Genomic DNA, 16,761 nt, shown 5'->3' on the forward strand with positions numbered 1-16,761 from the left:
TTATAAAAATTTATGTATGAAATAAATGATGCTAAATAGTTTTCTTCAACAAAAAAACTATGTACTCTTGTGTTTGGTAGGCGCTATCTCTCAATTTACGATATAACATATGCGGTACTTCAATATATGGTATATATATATATATATATATATATATATATATATATATATATATATATATATATATATATATATATATATATATATATATATATATATATATATATATATATATATATATATATATATATATATATATATATATATATATATATATATATATATATATATATATATATATATATATATATATATATATATATATATATATATATATATATATATATATATATATATATATATATATATATATATATATATATATATATATATATATATATATATATATATATATATATATATATATATATATATATATATATATATATATATATATATATATATATATATATATATATATATATATATATATATATATATATATATATATATATATATATATATATATATATATATATATATATATATATATATATATATATATATATATATATATATATATATATATATATATATATATATATATATATATATATATATATATATATATATATATATATATATATATATATATATATATATATATATATATATATATATATATATATATATATATATATATATATATATATATATATATATATATATATATATATATATATATATATATATATATATATATATATATATATATATATATATATATATATATATATATATATATATATATATATATATATATATATATATATATATATATATATATATATATATATATATATATATATATATATATATATATATATATATATATATATATATATATATATATATATATATATATATATATATATATATATATATATATATATATATATATATATATATATATATATATATATATATATATATATATATATATATATATATATATATATATATATATATATATATATATATATATATATATATATATATATATATATATATATATATATATATATATATATATATATATATATATATATATATATATATATATATATATATATATATATATATATATATATATATATATATATATATATATATATATATATATATATATATATATATATATATATATATATATATATATATATATATATATATATATATATATATATATATATATATATATATATATATATATATATATATATATATATATATATATATATATATATATATATATATATATATATATATATATATGTATATTTTTTTTTTCAAATTGATAAATACGAGTTTTTACAAAGTTTGACATACATCGAATAAATAATTTTAAAAAGAACTTCGCTGTTAGTCGAGGTCTGCCCGCATTTAAAAATAATAACAAGAGCAAGTAGTAATTTTCATTCTATCTAAAAAAAATGATTTACTATCTTTTGCCACAAACTGGACGGTTATAGCTATATTATTCAAATTGTATGGTTTTGCGATCTCTTACAAGTACAAAAGTAGGTAACTTACATTGTGGGAATCGCAATTGCGAACACAATTCGCTATAAAACTTGCAGTCTTCACAACTACACACTCATATACTCGTGTTCTTTCTTCTAAAACAATGGTACATAAAATACATTTTATACATGCATACAAACACGCATACATGCTAAAGTGCAACGAAACGTTGATGTGGTCCTTAAACATTATTTTATATCTTTTCAATAGGCCTATTATTCGAAATTATGGGATATTTGTGCATTCAGAAAAGATTTCAAATATTTATGGTTTAAAACACAGAGTAATTTTATTGTAAAAATTACACAAAATTGTAAAAGTTGCCGTTTTGTTACTACAAAAAATGAACTTCACGATATATTTTGTATATTTTGTATTGCAATGTAACAAGCAATGTGTGCTGTTTAGTATATCTTTAGGCGGTTAAAAAATTAAAAATAACCCTTTTTTCAAACCAAAAACTTCCATAGGCAAGATTAATAAGATGCAAGATTTAAATGTATTAAGAGGGGAGTTGTGGCAAATTTTGTTTTTATTTTTATTTCCTTTACGGACTTTCCCAACTTACACAAACTTGTTGTGCTTGCTGTAACATAGGTATCCTAATACCCTACTAATGCATTTCTTCTTTTCCTACCTATAATTCCTCATTTATTTAATTTCCCATATTTTTGTAATGTTTTTTATCCTGAGTTCCTTCACTTACATCTTCGGTTTCTGACCAAATATATTCTACAGATCCAATAATCTGGGGAGCGGGACTGACCAGCGTGCCTTCCTATACTCGTATAATAATTAACGATCAAGGTAACACCGCGTTGATTAGATACGCTACCCTGTATTCTTTTGTTTATAAATGGGGAGAGATTTTTTTTTAGTAATATTTGTTTTTATTATATCTACTTGTTTTTATTACATACATTTATATTTATTTGTTTTTATTACATTGTTTTTATTACATACATTTATATTTATTTTTAAATAATTTATTCAACACTTTGAACGTTAGATACAAATATTAATCGTCTGGTTGTTTCTATGATATTTATGTATATTTTTTAATCAACCCTGCATTATTGATTAGCTTTGCCACACTTCGCGTGACTTTTCTGCTCGTGGATGTTATAGCGTGGAATAATATAGGTAATAAATTAATAATACGCAACACAATTCTATAAGGTTACTTTTAATGAACTAATTGCAAAGCTGCACTGAAATTTAAAACACATGTTGAAATTATAGAACAACGGCTGTATAAAGTAATGACTGCGACTGATCGATGAACCTCTATCTTCGATAATCATTCGTACCTTTCACTAAAACTGATAGATCTGATTTAAGGGCTAAGTCTCAATGGTTATACTATAGGCCCTATACTATAGGGTATATAGATCAAAAATACGATACGATAATTTGGTTGAAATCTAATGAAGATGGCATATTTTTAGTATAGTATTTTATGAAATTATTATTTGTTAAAAATCTAAGATTAATTTAAGGGGTGCATATTATAAGTTTTCTGCAGAAAAATCTTTAAACGATAATTTCCTTCATTTCCTTAAGATTTTTTTTACTGTTACTACTTTAATTAATTATTACTTGAATTTAATTACATATTAAACACATAAGAAAGTAAAAGGGTGGATTCTCTAAGATTAATTGTAAATAATGAATATTTCATAAAACTATTTTTATAAAAATTAATTAATGTTTTTCATATTTTGATTTTAACGTCTATTTTAAAATCATTAACTGTGAGGAAAAACATACAATTGAACAATATATCGTTTTCGTTGATATCTTATTGTTTGTGTAACTAATGTTTTTCAATAGAAATTAGCAAAATGGTTTTAATACATTTACCTATTGACGTTATTTTATATGGCGTTTTAAATTTATACATAATTGATTATTCAATATAAAAAAGGCTTTCAAATAACCTTTCATCATAATTTATTCAAATAAGATTGAGTAGCGATAAGTATGATTGATTGCCTTCGATACGTCTAGAAGCTTCGGGGAAGCGTGTCACCTGTCTCAGCGGACGTATTATAGAAATGTCATATAATAAAATTTGTAATATTCATACCTTTGTGTGTAGGGGGTGGCTGTCTGGCCGAGAGGGTCGTGGCGGCTCGACGAGGCGCCGGTTTGCGCGGAGCGGGCGCCGCGACGCGGGCGCCGAGAGGAGACGCCGGTCCACCCTTCTTCACTGCAAGGCGAAGATAAAACACATTATTCTATTATTCCAGAGTGACGGATCAAGAGTAATTTGGGTTCTTGCAACATTAAACAGGATAAATTGTACAATGTGCAACAGGGTTCGCCCGCTTTTGTGACGTAGTTAAAAAATACAATTAAAATGTAGACTTTTCTATTCACGAAGCGAGCAAGCGCTACCCAGGAAGGAATTTGTAGTTTTGTGAAAATTTTCGACAATGGCCAACTTTATGGTGGTTAGATCTGAAATAGATCGCATCATTCGCCCATGTCCTTTTTATTTTATTTTTTATTATTATTTGTCAGTCACCCAATGAGAGGAATATTCTGCTAGTATCGAGTCTTATTTTTATTTACAAACAAAATAATAATAGCAATTAATAAAAAAAATCAAAGTTTAAAAGTCGTATTTGATTACATGTCGTAAACAATTTTCTTTCATATAGTTATACATAAGTACTGTAAAATGTGCCTTCCGTACGGGAAAATTCAGTGAGGGCACATTATTGTTTTTTGTTATTTGTGATTGCGTGAATGAAATGAAATATAAATAAATAAATAAATTGTAAATAAATATATTGCGATAACACAAGTTTAAACTTTGATAAAAGATTATTAAAAATATTCAATTGCATTGAACAGTTTCGTATTATTATTAATATGAAACTGTCGGCAAAGTCTTATTTATTGTGTAAAAATAATATTTCTACTAAACCTAATGGTTTAACGGTCATATTGGAGGTATTTAAAAAACTTCGAGTCTTGGAAGCCCTCGGTATCTTCGATGCGGAAACTTTGGGCGAATTTACAGAATTTGATTTATTTGTATTCATTCTGAGATAATAACGAACTGTCATATTGACGTACAGCAGATATAAGTGACGATTTGTTTATTTTTCTATTGCATAGATTTAAACTGCAAATGCGAGTAGGTTCCAAACAATCATACGTTAAAATACGTAATACCTACTACAATTCAATTTTTATGTATATGGCAATTTATATTTGAAGCACTATCTTTCCGATTTTCTATTTTATAATTAAAATGTAACTTTGTTTTAAAATCACTATAAATATTTTATAATAACGTAATTATAATGTCTACCAGTGTCGAAGCTAACCGCTTCTTTATCAAGACTGGGTTTTACTGGCGTTCTATCATCTCTTACTATCGCTATGGGGAATAGGGGTGATATCTAGTAAGTTAGTATGATTTGCAATAAAAACTCAATTAGAAGGGGCTTATAATGCAGAAATTTTAAAAATAATCGTTAGCTCAAATAATTAATCGATAATTCTTAAAAAACTAATTTAGATCAATTTACTTTAAGAGGGCATAGAAAAGCCAAGATTTTTACCGTCTTAAATCTAGCCACGTACCCAAGTAACTTATAAATCAATCAAATGTATTGATTTATAATCAATACAATAATATCAAATTAACGTTGATTTGAACGTTAATTTGAACGTGTCTAGGGCAACTTTATTCAATATTACTCGTACTCTGGACTGATTACCTTACTTTCAAATAATTGACGATCATTTAACATTGCATCAATTAAATTCAGTACCCTTTGCACCATGGCGTGCGCCGAGGGTATGAAGAAGTGTCGAGCACATTATATTTATGCACTAAAAATATACATATTAAAATACAATATTTTTTGATAAATGTATTGATTATTCGACATATAATAAAATATAATAAAATATGGACTTTCATTGTGATAAATAAACTCATGTCTTATTATACATACAATAATGTTACCAACATATTAAAATATAATATGTTGGTAATATTATTTTATTAATTCATTATATTGCTGCTTTCACCGTCTAGAGTAGGTACTCGATATATTATCTTATCTTTACGATTACATACTACAAAAGAACATTGAAGCTCACATAATTTTATTTTACTTTCAAACATTCAAGTTCTGCAAACAACCCTTTATATGAAGATAACATAATTGGTTTAAATTCTATATCGGCATAATTTGAAGCGGCATATTCCTATAGGCTATCGATCTTTGGGGTATACTAGTATGTTTGCATAGTTAAGTGTACATTAACATTTTCCCTTCATTTATGTATTTCTGATAAGGGTGGATATTTACGTATTAAGGTAGGTTAAATTCCAAGGGCAAGCTGAGGGTGGTGGCGGAGTATAAGTAGGTATAGGTTCTACCTATAAATTTACTTCTAATACTAGCCCTTATCCGCACCTTATTGGGCAAAGAGCCCTGCATCAAATTGATGCGATGTTTAATTGATCGTTATTATATGAAGAGAAGGAAGAGTATTTTAATGTAAATTTCATCAAATCTTACCACAAAGTAAATCGAGTGAATCGAGTGAATCGAGTAATCGAGTATTCGAGTGTTTTAATTTAAATTTCATCATATCTTACCACAAAGTAAATGCCGAAACAATAAATAAAATAAAAGGAAGGTGATCAACTCACCCATGTCAAGCTTTTTACTAAAACATGACATAATAAAATATTTAAATAAAATTTAAAGCAAATTTTCCTATCATTTTGACGATTTAAACAAATATAGATTGTAATTACGTAAGCGCAAACATTGTTTCGTCTAAATGATTGTAAAAATTAAAAATAAAAAAATCCGCGAAAAAGGTGAAGGAACGCCGTTCCACCTTACATGAAAAAAAGCCCTGTTTTTAATACAAAAAATATTCTCATTTTCTGTCGCTTTCTGAACTTTTGGCATTACATCTTATCGTTTCATCTCATTTAACCTCGCCTAACAACCGTAAGAAGCTGCTTTAGCATTATCATAAACAAATCTGCATAATTATTTCCACCGAGCTGTTTACTGACAATTTACTACTTAATGTACTAGAAAACATAGCAAATTCGACAATCCGCTTGTTATCACTACCTGCGTGCAATTGTTTCTCTTGTAGAAATTGTACGGTTATTATGTAGAGTGGTTTGGTGAGATTAGAATAATAAGCCTATAACAATGAAAATATGCAGCGGTGAATAGTATATTTGGAGCGTACTAGTACCTACCTACTTGCTTTCGAAGATTTATTAAGAATAATCATCAGAGTTTGTTCTTATACTCGTAAAAAAACAATATATATATCGTAGTCATACAGGAGAAAGTGACCAAGTGAATTTTTTACATAAACGTGATCATTGACTATTTGATATCTTACTAGCTTAATATTGCCCTGAAAAAAAAACCCAAAGGATTTTGAACTTGGAAGTATAATATATTGACTTGTTTAAAATGACTAACTATATTGATGTTTACTTTCTTGCCAAGCAAAAGAGACTTAAATGGCCCTCCTGAACATTTTACTGTTTGTTAGTAGGTTTCTACTACTTTCTCCTGTACGACTACGATATATATATATATATATATATATATATATATATATATATATATATACATATATATATATATATATATATATATATATATATATATATATATATATATATATATATATATATATATACATATATATGTATATATATTATATATATATATATATATATATATATATATATATATATATATATATATATATATATATATATATATATATACGTATATATGTATATATATGTATATATATATATATATAAATATATATATATATATATATATATATATATATATATATATATATAAATATATATTTATATATATATATATATATATATATATACATATATATATATATATATATATATATATATATATATATATAAATATATATATATATATATATATATATATATATATATATATATATATATATATATATATATATATATATATATATATATATATATATATATATATATATATATATATATATATATAAATATATATATATATATATATATATATATATATATATATATATATATATATATATATATATATATATATATATATATATATATATATATATATATATATATAAGCACGATGTAGTGTAATAAAATATAAGTTTTTTTTTTAATATTACCTTGGACTGGTACCTTAAGCAAAGGGCTAATCACCTTTCATTCATGTGTTAACGATCAAGATAACACTGCATTTATATGATGCAGTGCGTTATGCACCATTGGGGTGCATAAGGCACTGCACCCCAATGGTGTATAAGGCACTGCACCCCAATGGTGCATAAGGCACTTATATTAATAAGGATAAGGGTTTGAAGATAAAGATAAGGGTTTGAAGATATTAGCCTGTCCCTTATTTTTCAACATGATTATTTTTTAATACATAGGGCCTAATTTTTTTCGTTTTGCTTTAAAACAACTTAATATCAAATTTCAGTTGATTTGAAATATGGTTGCCCGTGTTGACTTGCATCGGAACATACAAGAGTTAGAGTACAAACGAGAGGGTGGTACTCACTCATCTTGTCGTCATTCAAATGCAGTACTCCACCATTGCATCCTGAAGAGGAGAATCTCTCTTTGATGAGAAATTTTAGAAGCCACATATAATAATACTGCTAACAAATATAACTAGTAAAAAAAGCAAAACAACGTGTTCATTTGAGTAGTAATGTTATTCTACATTAAAATGGTAAAAGAAAATAATTACGCAAAGGAAACACACATTTTTAATATTATTTTCAAAAATTTGCGAAGAATATTGATTCTAAGTGTCTGACAATCAATACAAGGATATCCGTTTACATAATATTCAATTGAAAAATCCGAACGTGGAAAATTTTCTATTTGACATTTGACAATGGGAATGGAAAGAACATCGAAGGCCTTATACGATACACAAGGCGTTTTATTATGTAACCGCAAATACATTATATATCATTGTGCTATCGGCTGAATATATCACCAAGACCTTGGTATACCAAATATTCAGATATTTTAACATTTTTACGAATGTTTAAATGGCTTCTGTAATATCGTGTTATCTTGATTGTCGTTTTCCGTCAATTTAGTTATTAAAATACGAAAAGCTGTGACAAATTCAATTAAAGTTAGGTAACCTTACTACTCCGCCTCCATAGAGCAATGGTTAGCGCGCTATGCTAGCATACTGGAGGTCCCGTGTTCGATTGCCAAGAAGGTCAAAATAAATATTAGTAATTTTCAGACTAGTATTTATTTAATATGTCCCTGGATCTGAAGGCAGGCTGATGACCTTTCTTTTATGTATTTAACGATCAAGATAACAGTGCTTCTTACGATGCAGTGCCCTATAAGCCATCGGATAAGCGTTAGAATGGATTGTTACAACTACACTTTGATTAAGGAATATACTTTATAATATTTTTTAATAGTTGAATCTTACCGACGGGTATCTAAAGAAAGTTCACTCAACATTCAAAAAATAACAATTGATAACGTCAATTTGATAAATAATCATTTCAAATCTCAGATAGAATTTACAAAATCCACAAAAAAGGGAATAGGGAAAGCAAAGATTTTTTCACATCATTCTATAACAAAATAATTATATTGCTCATTTCTAATACACCTATTATGATGGTTCCATTGTATGAACATAATCGCATGCCTTTTTTTAAGTTGTACGATTTTCAAATGTTTTTTATAAGATAATAATGATGTATAGCTTTTGAAAAATTCTACTTTATAAATAACTGATGCTGATTTATGTGGGATATAAAATTTACGAAGAGGCTTATTATGAATATAGAAATTTATTTGCAATATAGCATGCGAGTAATGAGGCAAGTCGAATAGTGAATATCGTGGGAAAAGAATTATTGTACGAAAATACACCAAAAAATATTAAATCGCACTAATTTTAGAATATTTTTTAGTTAAAGCTAAAAAAGTTAATACTTACATACTAAACGAAATGGAATATTTACAACAACTAAAAAATCGTACGTAGATATTAATTACAATATTTGGGCTGATTAAATCAATGAACTATTTTATAAGTATCATGTTTCAAATAAAAATAAATTGATTTTATAACTGCAAACAAATTACGAATAATGAACATGAGACTCTTACAGCGGCATCGCTGGTATGGTATGTTTAAATCTTACAGCCTAAAGTTCTACAGATAAACATATCGCTCACTCCTTTCAAGAACGTCATAAATCAAAAAACTAGATTTTTCAGGAGAACGTTTTTAAAGTTTAAAACTATAACACAATGTATTAAAAATAAATATCAAGCCACTTATTGAACTTTTTACTGTGCAACACATCTTTTTAAGTAAAACCTGAAGGTTTTTTCTCCTTTTGAAAAATATTTAATAGATTTTAATGAATAATTAAACAATACCTTTTCTTCAAAATGCAAAAACAACATTTTCTGCCCTGTAGCCTATAAATATTAAGTATAAACATGCTTCTTTTGCTGGGATATGGTACATTTTTTGGGCATTCCGAAAACATGCACAACTGAAAATAGTCGATTTTTGATTTATGACGTTCTTGAAAGGAGTGAGCGATATGTTACATCTGTGTTTATTTTATCGTGAGTATACTGGCTAAAAACATTAAGTCTAAAATCTCTGTTTTAATAATCCCTGTTATTTAAAGTTTTCAGCCTAAATAAAATACCCGCTATTAAACTTAAAGTTGCATTAACTTAAAGTTGAAACCACATAAATATGACATTTCAAACTATTTAGTGTATTTTGCCAGTTTATAGAACGTTGAAAATTTATAATTTGCATTATTAACTCAAAATTGCATATTTTCGAGTTAACGTTTTTTGCCAGTACACCCACGATATCTTCTTTTATTAGGTGAGCAATAAGTAAGTAATAAATTGATCATAGGAAATATCTACAAAAACATTTCACATTAAAATATGAGTAAAAACATCTGAATTACTTCAGAATATCTAAAAATAAACTTGCAAATTCAATCTCCGTTCCGCCTCCGATTGCAGATTAAAGCACTTTCATTTCCATTTTTCAATTTATAAAATTTCGCTGAAATATTAATATCGTTAATTAAACACAATTTTAAAAAATAAGTTAAATTGGGTAGGTACCAATTTAATGCAATTTTATTATCATAATTGTTTGCAGATATGCATATAAATAATATGAATAATTACTTACTTATATTTGGTATTACCAACAGTTATTAATTATGTAAAATATATATGACACGAGATTACTTACAGTTGTTACATTATGAGGTAACTGACAGATGTGGGTATATTGTGAGTTACGAAATGTGGGACACTAATATTTTACTGAAATTTGTTTGGTAAATTTGATGCAGAATTAAATTTCCTTTAATTAGCGTATTTATTATTAAAATTGTATTCAATATCGCGTTTTATAAAATGTTGTGTTTTTTAATATTTTTTATCAATGTTTAATACTTTGTAAAATTAAATATATTTACTAAAGTTATTTACGTCGCATTTATTAGATATTATTAAAGGATATATGTATATATATTTATTACGGTTCCTGGTGGTTTAACATAAAAATATATTTTCGGTTCCTTATAACTTCAAACAAACGATACCTATGCGAAAAAAATTACAAAATGTGAGGTTGGATGACAAATCCACGATCAAAAACATACAATTTATTTATATTACTATTTTTCGATATGTTGAAAATAATATTTTACAGAATAGACCTTGTTTTCTAAGTACTTACCCATATTTTAGTGCGTTTTCTAAATGGCCGTCTTTTCAGTTATAAAATTAAGAGATTCAAAATCACTGTGAAATAAACTATATGAATCATTTATAATTAACACTTGTAATTTTTTTTTCAGTCCACCAATATAATGACTTGCGAGCAGATTTAGCACTTAACAAACACCTGCAAAAATATCAAGAGATTTTGCGACTCTTTTATCTTAATACTCTCATCTCTTTGTATCTTTAAACCATTTGGTTAAGCTTCATTAGTTTTTATGTAACCATTCCACATTTTTTTTCTATTATCTAAAATACCATCAAAGCATCTGTTCGATCGTGTAATCCGATTATTCCGATTTTGAGCATAAGCATGTCCACTTTCATGTTGTAAAAAATACTAACATTGTATAAAAATATTACATGTAAATAATTTAGAGTTTACTAAAAATGTTATAAAAATAAAACACAATATAACAACATATCTCACTAATACGCTAAACCTGTGTTGTAGTGCGGTGTTTGAGGACGCGGTAAAGACTGAAGATCAGCATAAGAATAACGGAGTAGCAAGTTCGACTCCCAGACTCGACGGAGCGTGAATTTCCTCGAGCAAAACGAATGTGGGGTGATATAAACATTAATGAACAAACATCACACAGGTACCTTTATGGGTGTGCAGTGAAACGGATACGTAACGGCAGTTAGACATCTACGCATGCATACTGCAAGAAAGAGCACTATTTCCCCTGCACACTTACGGCACTAAAATGAATAATAACTTGAAATATGATTAACTACAAATAGTCAACAAAACAAAATACTTAATGAATGCAACATTCTAATGCCATCGATGTTAACTCTTACTTTTTGTATCATTATGTTCTAAGAGAGATCTGATCACTTGAACCAGCCGATGACAAGTCGTAAGCTGTGTACGCTGCTTTAGACCCAGACTTTCATGTTTACTATTTTTCATAATTCTCTTTGAAGATATCAGTTAAAACAAGCTGGTTTAACTTTTTAATTAAAAATAATTATTAATTTACGTTTTACTTAGTAAGTACCTAACACAATTTCGATTAAGAAATGGTGGTATTTACCTTGTAAAACGTATAAATTAAAAATGGATAGATTTTACCACAATGTGACAACCTAACCTAACCTAACACAATTTCGATTAAGAAATAGTTGTATTTACCTTGTAAAACGTAAATTAAAAATGGATAGATTTTACCACAACCTAACCTAACCTAACACAATTTCGATTAAGAAATAGTTGTATTTACCTTGTAAAACGTAAATTAAAAATGGATAGATTTTACCACAATGTGACAACCTAACCTAACCTAACACAATTTCGATTAAGAAATAGTTGTATTTACCTTGTAAAACGTAAATTAAAAATGGATAGATTTTACCACAATGTGACTACCTTGTAATCTGTAATATCTTCAGTTGGATATCGCCTATTCACAGGTTGGCCGAGACATCAATCGAATCAGTATCACGAAGAAAATTGATCCATATCAACTGTCATTCAATATTTTACTTCAGTAACGACTGAATATTGATTTTTGACAATTTTACATAATACTCCAGTAACCCAATGTTGAGCCCGCGACCTCAAGAGGCAACTAACCTCGATTGACCCGTCAAATGCAGATCGATATGTGATGAAAAGCAAAGCAGCTAACCGCAATTTCCCGTGGCATTTGCAAGTCGTTTGTGCAGAAACTTTAATGGTTTGAGTGATATTTTCCATTTGCAAAAACCCATTAGGACATAACGTTCCCGTGAAAATATGTACCTGTATAATACTTTTGTATATAACCTACCGACACGAAGATCATGCATGATGCCATTAACAGTTTTAATGACAAAATACTGTTATATAACACAAAAAGTCATAAAATGTTGTACGTATGCTATATGTATAAAAATAATAGATCAAGACCGGTTTATTGGACACTTGATAATAAAATTCCACCCTTATTAAACCGTTATAAAAAAAATAAAAAAAACACCTTGGAACTAGCCTTGATTTTAGGTCATCTGTTCATGAAGTGGAACTTCGAGTTACGAATAACTCGGGTTGCGAACAGTCTTATAAAACGAAGAAGTTCGTGATCCGAAAATAAAAAGTACCTACTCATATTATAAAGGAAATTTAATCTAACTAAAACTGTGTACATTAACTATGTAATCACTACAAGCAGTACTATGTTAACGTTATTGTGTCAATACTAAAGAGACTTTTTTCTAGGGTACATGTAAAAAGTAATATTTTTTAATGATATTTTTTCTATATGGTTTTGTTTCCTATACTAAACGTAACTAAATGTCCCATAAATTTCTAACATTTTTTTAAATATTTAATTCTCGTTTACTTCATCAAAAATATTAAGAATGTAAATTTTGAGTAGAGTATTTCGATAGGGTCGTTTAAGCGAATTATAAGTGTTATAAAGTATACTATTTTATATTTGTGAAAGATAAGTTTGAGGGTGTTTTATAGGGCTGTAAATTTTAAGAATACGTATTTATAAGAAATAAACCAATACGTTAATGTATTATGAACGACAGAAAAAAAATTGTAGACTGATAAATCAATTCATGCGAATTATTTGAGTTACAACGGAGAGAAATTATAGATTCTTATTTACAAAAAGCTAACGTTTTCTTAGTGATTAATTTCCTCTCGGTAAACCATCTCAGAAGATAAATAGCGAACCTACATTCTATAATCGTGCATGTATCACTTACTACAAAATTTATTGGGGTATAAGCGAATAAATGGGCTTTTAAGATAGCCTCTTTAAATATTTGGGAAAGGATTTACAGACCATTTTTCAGTTTTACTGCTACACGGACCAGACATATGGTCTGACCTCTACTTTGGACCTTTGTATTGTACATATGTAATATGTCGTATACCTAATCGATAAACAAACTATCCTAAAATATGCGCGCTATTTGATTTCAAAGAATGGTGTACAATACAATACAAAAGTTTAGTTTTTTGACATCTCAACATAGATGAAGAAGAATATAGAAGTCTGGGCATTTACAGGGCTTGCGACCGTCATAGGCTGGCGATCACTTTACACATTGTAACATTCACCAATTTTACCCATAATTGACAACCACACTATTCAAATTCATGGAACTTCTAGCTATATTGATACACAGTTCTTGTACTCGATAGACTTCACGAGATACATCTATGGTGAGATGAGGCAAGCTTTTTATTAAGCAGAAACTCTTTCATTTGTATTTGAGGTCCGAATCCATGATTATATTAACATACTTGAGAAACACTATAAAATACTATTTTTATTTGTCAACAAGTATTGCCAATACAATACAACTTAACTATCTTAAAAAACGATTTCTTTTAAATCAATCATCTATTTAAATGAACTTTTTGCAAGGACACTGAAATCCATCAAATTCGAAAAGACATGCCGTGTTCTAAACGATTCCAAAGAAACGTACTTATAATAAAATTTTTATAAAACAATACTTGGTATCCAAGGAAATCCATTATAGTGTATGGATATTTAGTGTCACATTCTGTTACGGTGAATTTATTTCAGGCAGTGTCACGAGACCTTAAATCAAGCACCTATACAACTTGACCTATTTCCATGAACTCTAATGTTGAACCTACTTCAACCTTTATAATATTGATTTCATTTCAAGCAAGTACCTAACTCTTTTTATAAAATACGCCAAATCATACAAAAATGTGTTTTGATATTGTTTTATTTCATATAGTAATTATAAATAATCATCGGAAGAAAAAAAAACAATAACTATGTTAAAACTTTTGCCTGACATAATATACTAAGAAGTAAATAATGGAAATTATTTGGATTAAAAAAAACTACTAATACCTTAGGTGCTAAAGTTTTAAACAATTATAAACCTAAAACGTTATTAAAAACTAAACAAAATTAATGATCGACGAAGCCGATAGGTTTCCATAGATGTCTACCTGGGTAACTACATATATTAAATTTACTATTTAAATAGGATTTATTTTCGCGTATTAATAAATTAAAGTATTTGTTTGCGTTTCTTAATGATTTTCTATTTTTTTAAAGATAATTTCTTAAATTTTTTTAGGATGTTAGTATTTTTGCTATGATTCAAACACGATCAATTTCCAACCTCTCTCTCTGTTTTTAGTATCCTTTAATATTAAAAAATGTTTTATACAGATTTTATAAATATATATAAAATCAAAATTTTCAGATATTTCTCATAAATTTGAACATATTATAAATATCTCAAAATGATAAATTTGAGGTATTTATGTTGCACGCTCAAGTTCAAGAACCTTATAGTAAGTTGTTTGATAGAAGGCATTCATAATGATCGCTTGTTGTGACTCCCTCACGATTCGCAATTACGGAAGATTGTCATGGAGTTCGTGGTTGCACAAATTGTTAAAGACTACTTCCCGTTCCCGGACCCTGGAGGTCAAGATTACGAGAGATATTGTGGTCCTGTATGGGACACTAGTCGGTACTCGGCAAGCCGACACCTCCATAACTTCTCTCAAGGCTGGGTCGGTATAACTCCCGATATGGAAACCAGTCCTGGCGAATTCTGGTCCAACGAAAATGTAAGTACAGTCATTCTGTAACAAAACTTTAATAAATTTATGGTGATAGCTAGTTCGAATTGTCCAAGTCTACCACATTATCATATTTACAATACCAAATTTAAAACATTTAATACGTGTTATATATTGTAATAAAGTGTTGAATTTATATTTAAAAAATACTTCTTAAATTTAAGAAAAAAATACGCACATCACTCACTCCTTTCAAGAACGTCATAAATCAAAAAACTTCATTTTTCAGGAGAACGTTTTTTTAATTAAAAAATATAATGCAATGTATTAAAAATAAATATCAACATATAACACATTTAATATATGTTATATTGTAATTAAGTGGTGAATTTATATTTTTTTTAAATACTTCTTATATTTACTAAAAAAAAATACACATAACATATGAGATAATATAGGGGCTCAATAATGTGAATTTAATCTACAATTCCGACCTTACATACAAATCGAAAGAGTCTTTGGTTAATAAAAGCTTTACCTATTCCAACATAGATGTTGGTTGTGAACTCACATAAAGTATGTCACCAGTTTGATCAATATATATTTATATATATATTTATATATATATATATATATATATATATATATATATATATATATATATATATATATGTATATATATATATATACATATATATATATATATATATATATATATATATATATATATATATATATATATATATATATATATACATATATA

At 26.5% G+C, this 16,761-nt stretch overlaps 1 protein-coding gene across 5 annotated transcripts in view; it reads right to left on the reverse strand.

Moving 5' to 3' along the window:
- The window catches only part of LOC148311647 (uncharacterized), a 177,720-nt gene that overhangs the window by 62,454 nt on the left and 98,505 nt on the right, over positions 1–16,761 (reverse strand). For all 5 annotated transcript variants that reach the window (XM_088256328.1, XM_088256329.1, XM_088256327.1 and 2 more), the window contains exon 6: positions 3,674–3,796. In XM_088256328.1, the coding sequence (XP_088112454.1) occupies positions 3,674–3,796 (123 nt within the window). The remainder of the gene's footprint in view (positions 1–3,673; positions 3,797–16,761) is intronic.

The sequence above is a fragment of the Brachycentrus maculatus genome, unplaced genomic scaffold (genome assembly GCF_059751285.1).
Source record: "Brachycentrus maculatus isolate JH-2025_06_01 unplaced genomic scaffold, ASM5975128v1 h1tg000060l, whole genome shotgun sequence".
In the NCBI taxonomy this organism is placed as follows: domain Eukaryota; kingdom Metazoa; phylum Arthropoda; class Insecta; order Trichoptera; family Brachycentridae; genus Brachycentrus; species Brachycentrus maculatus.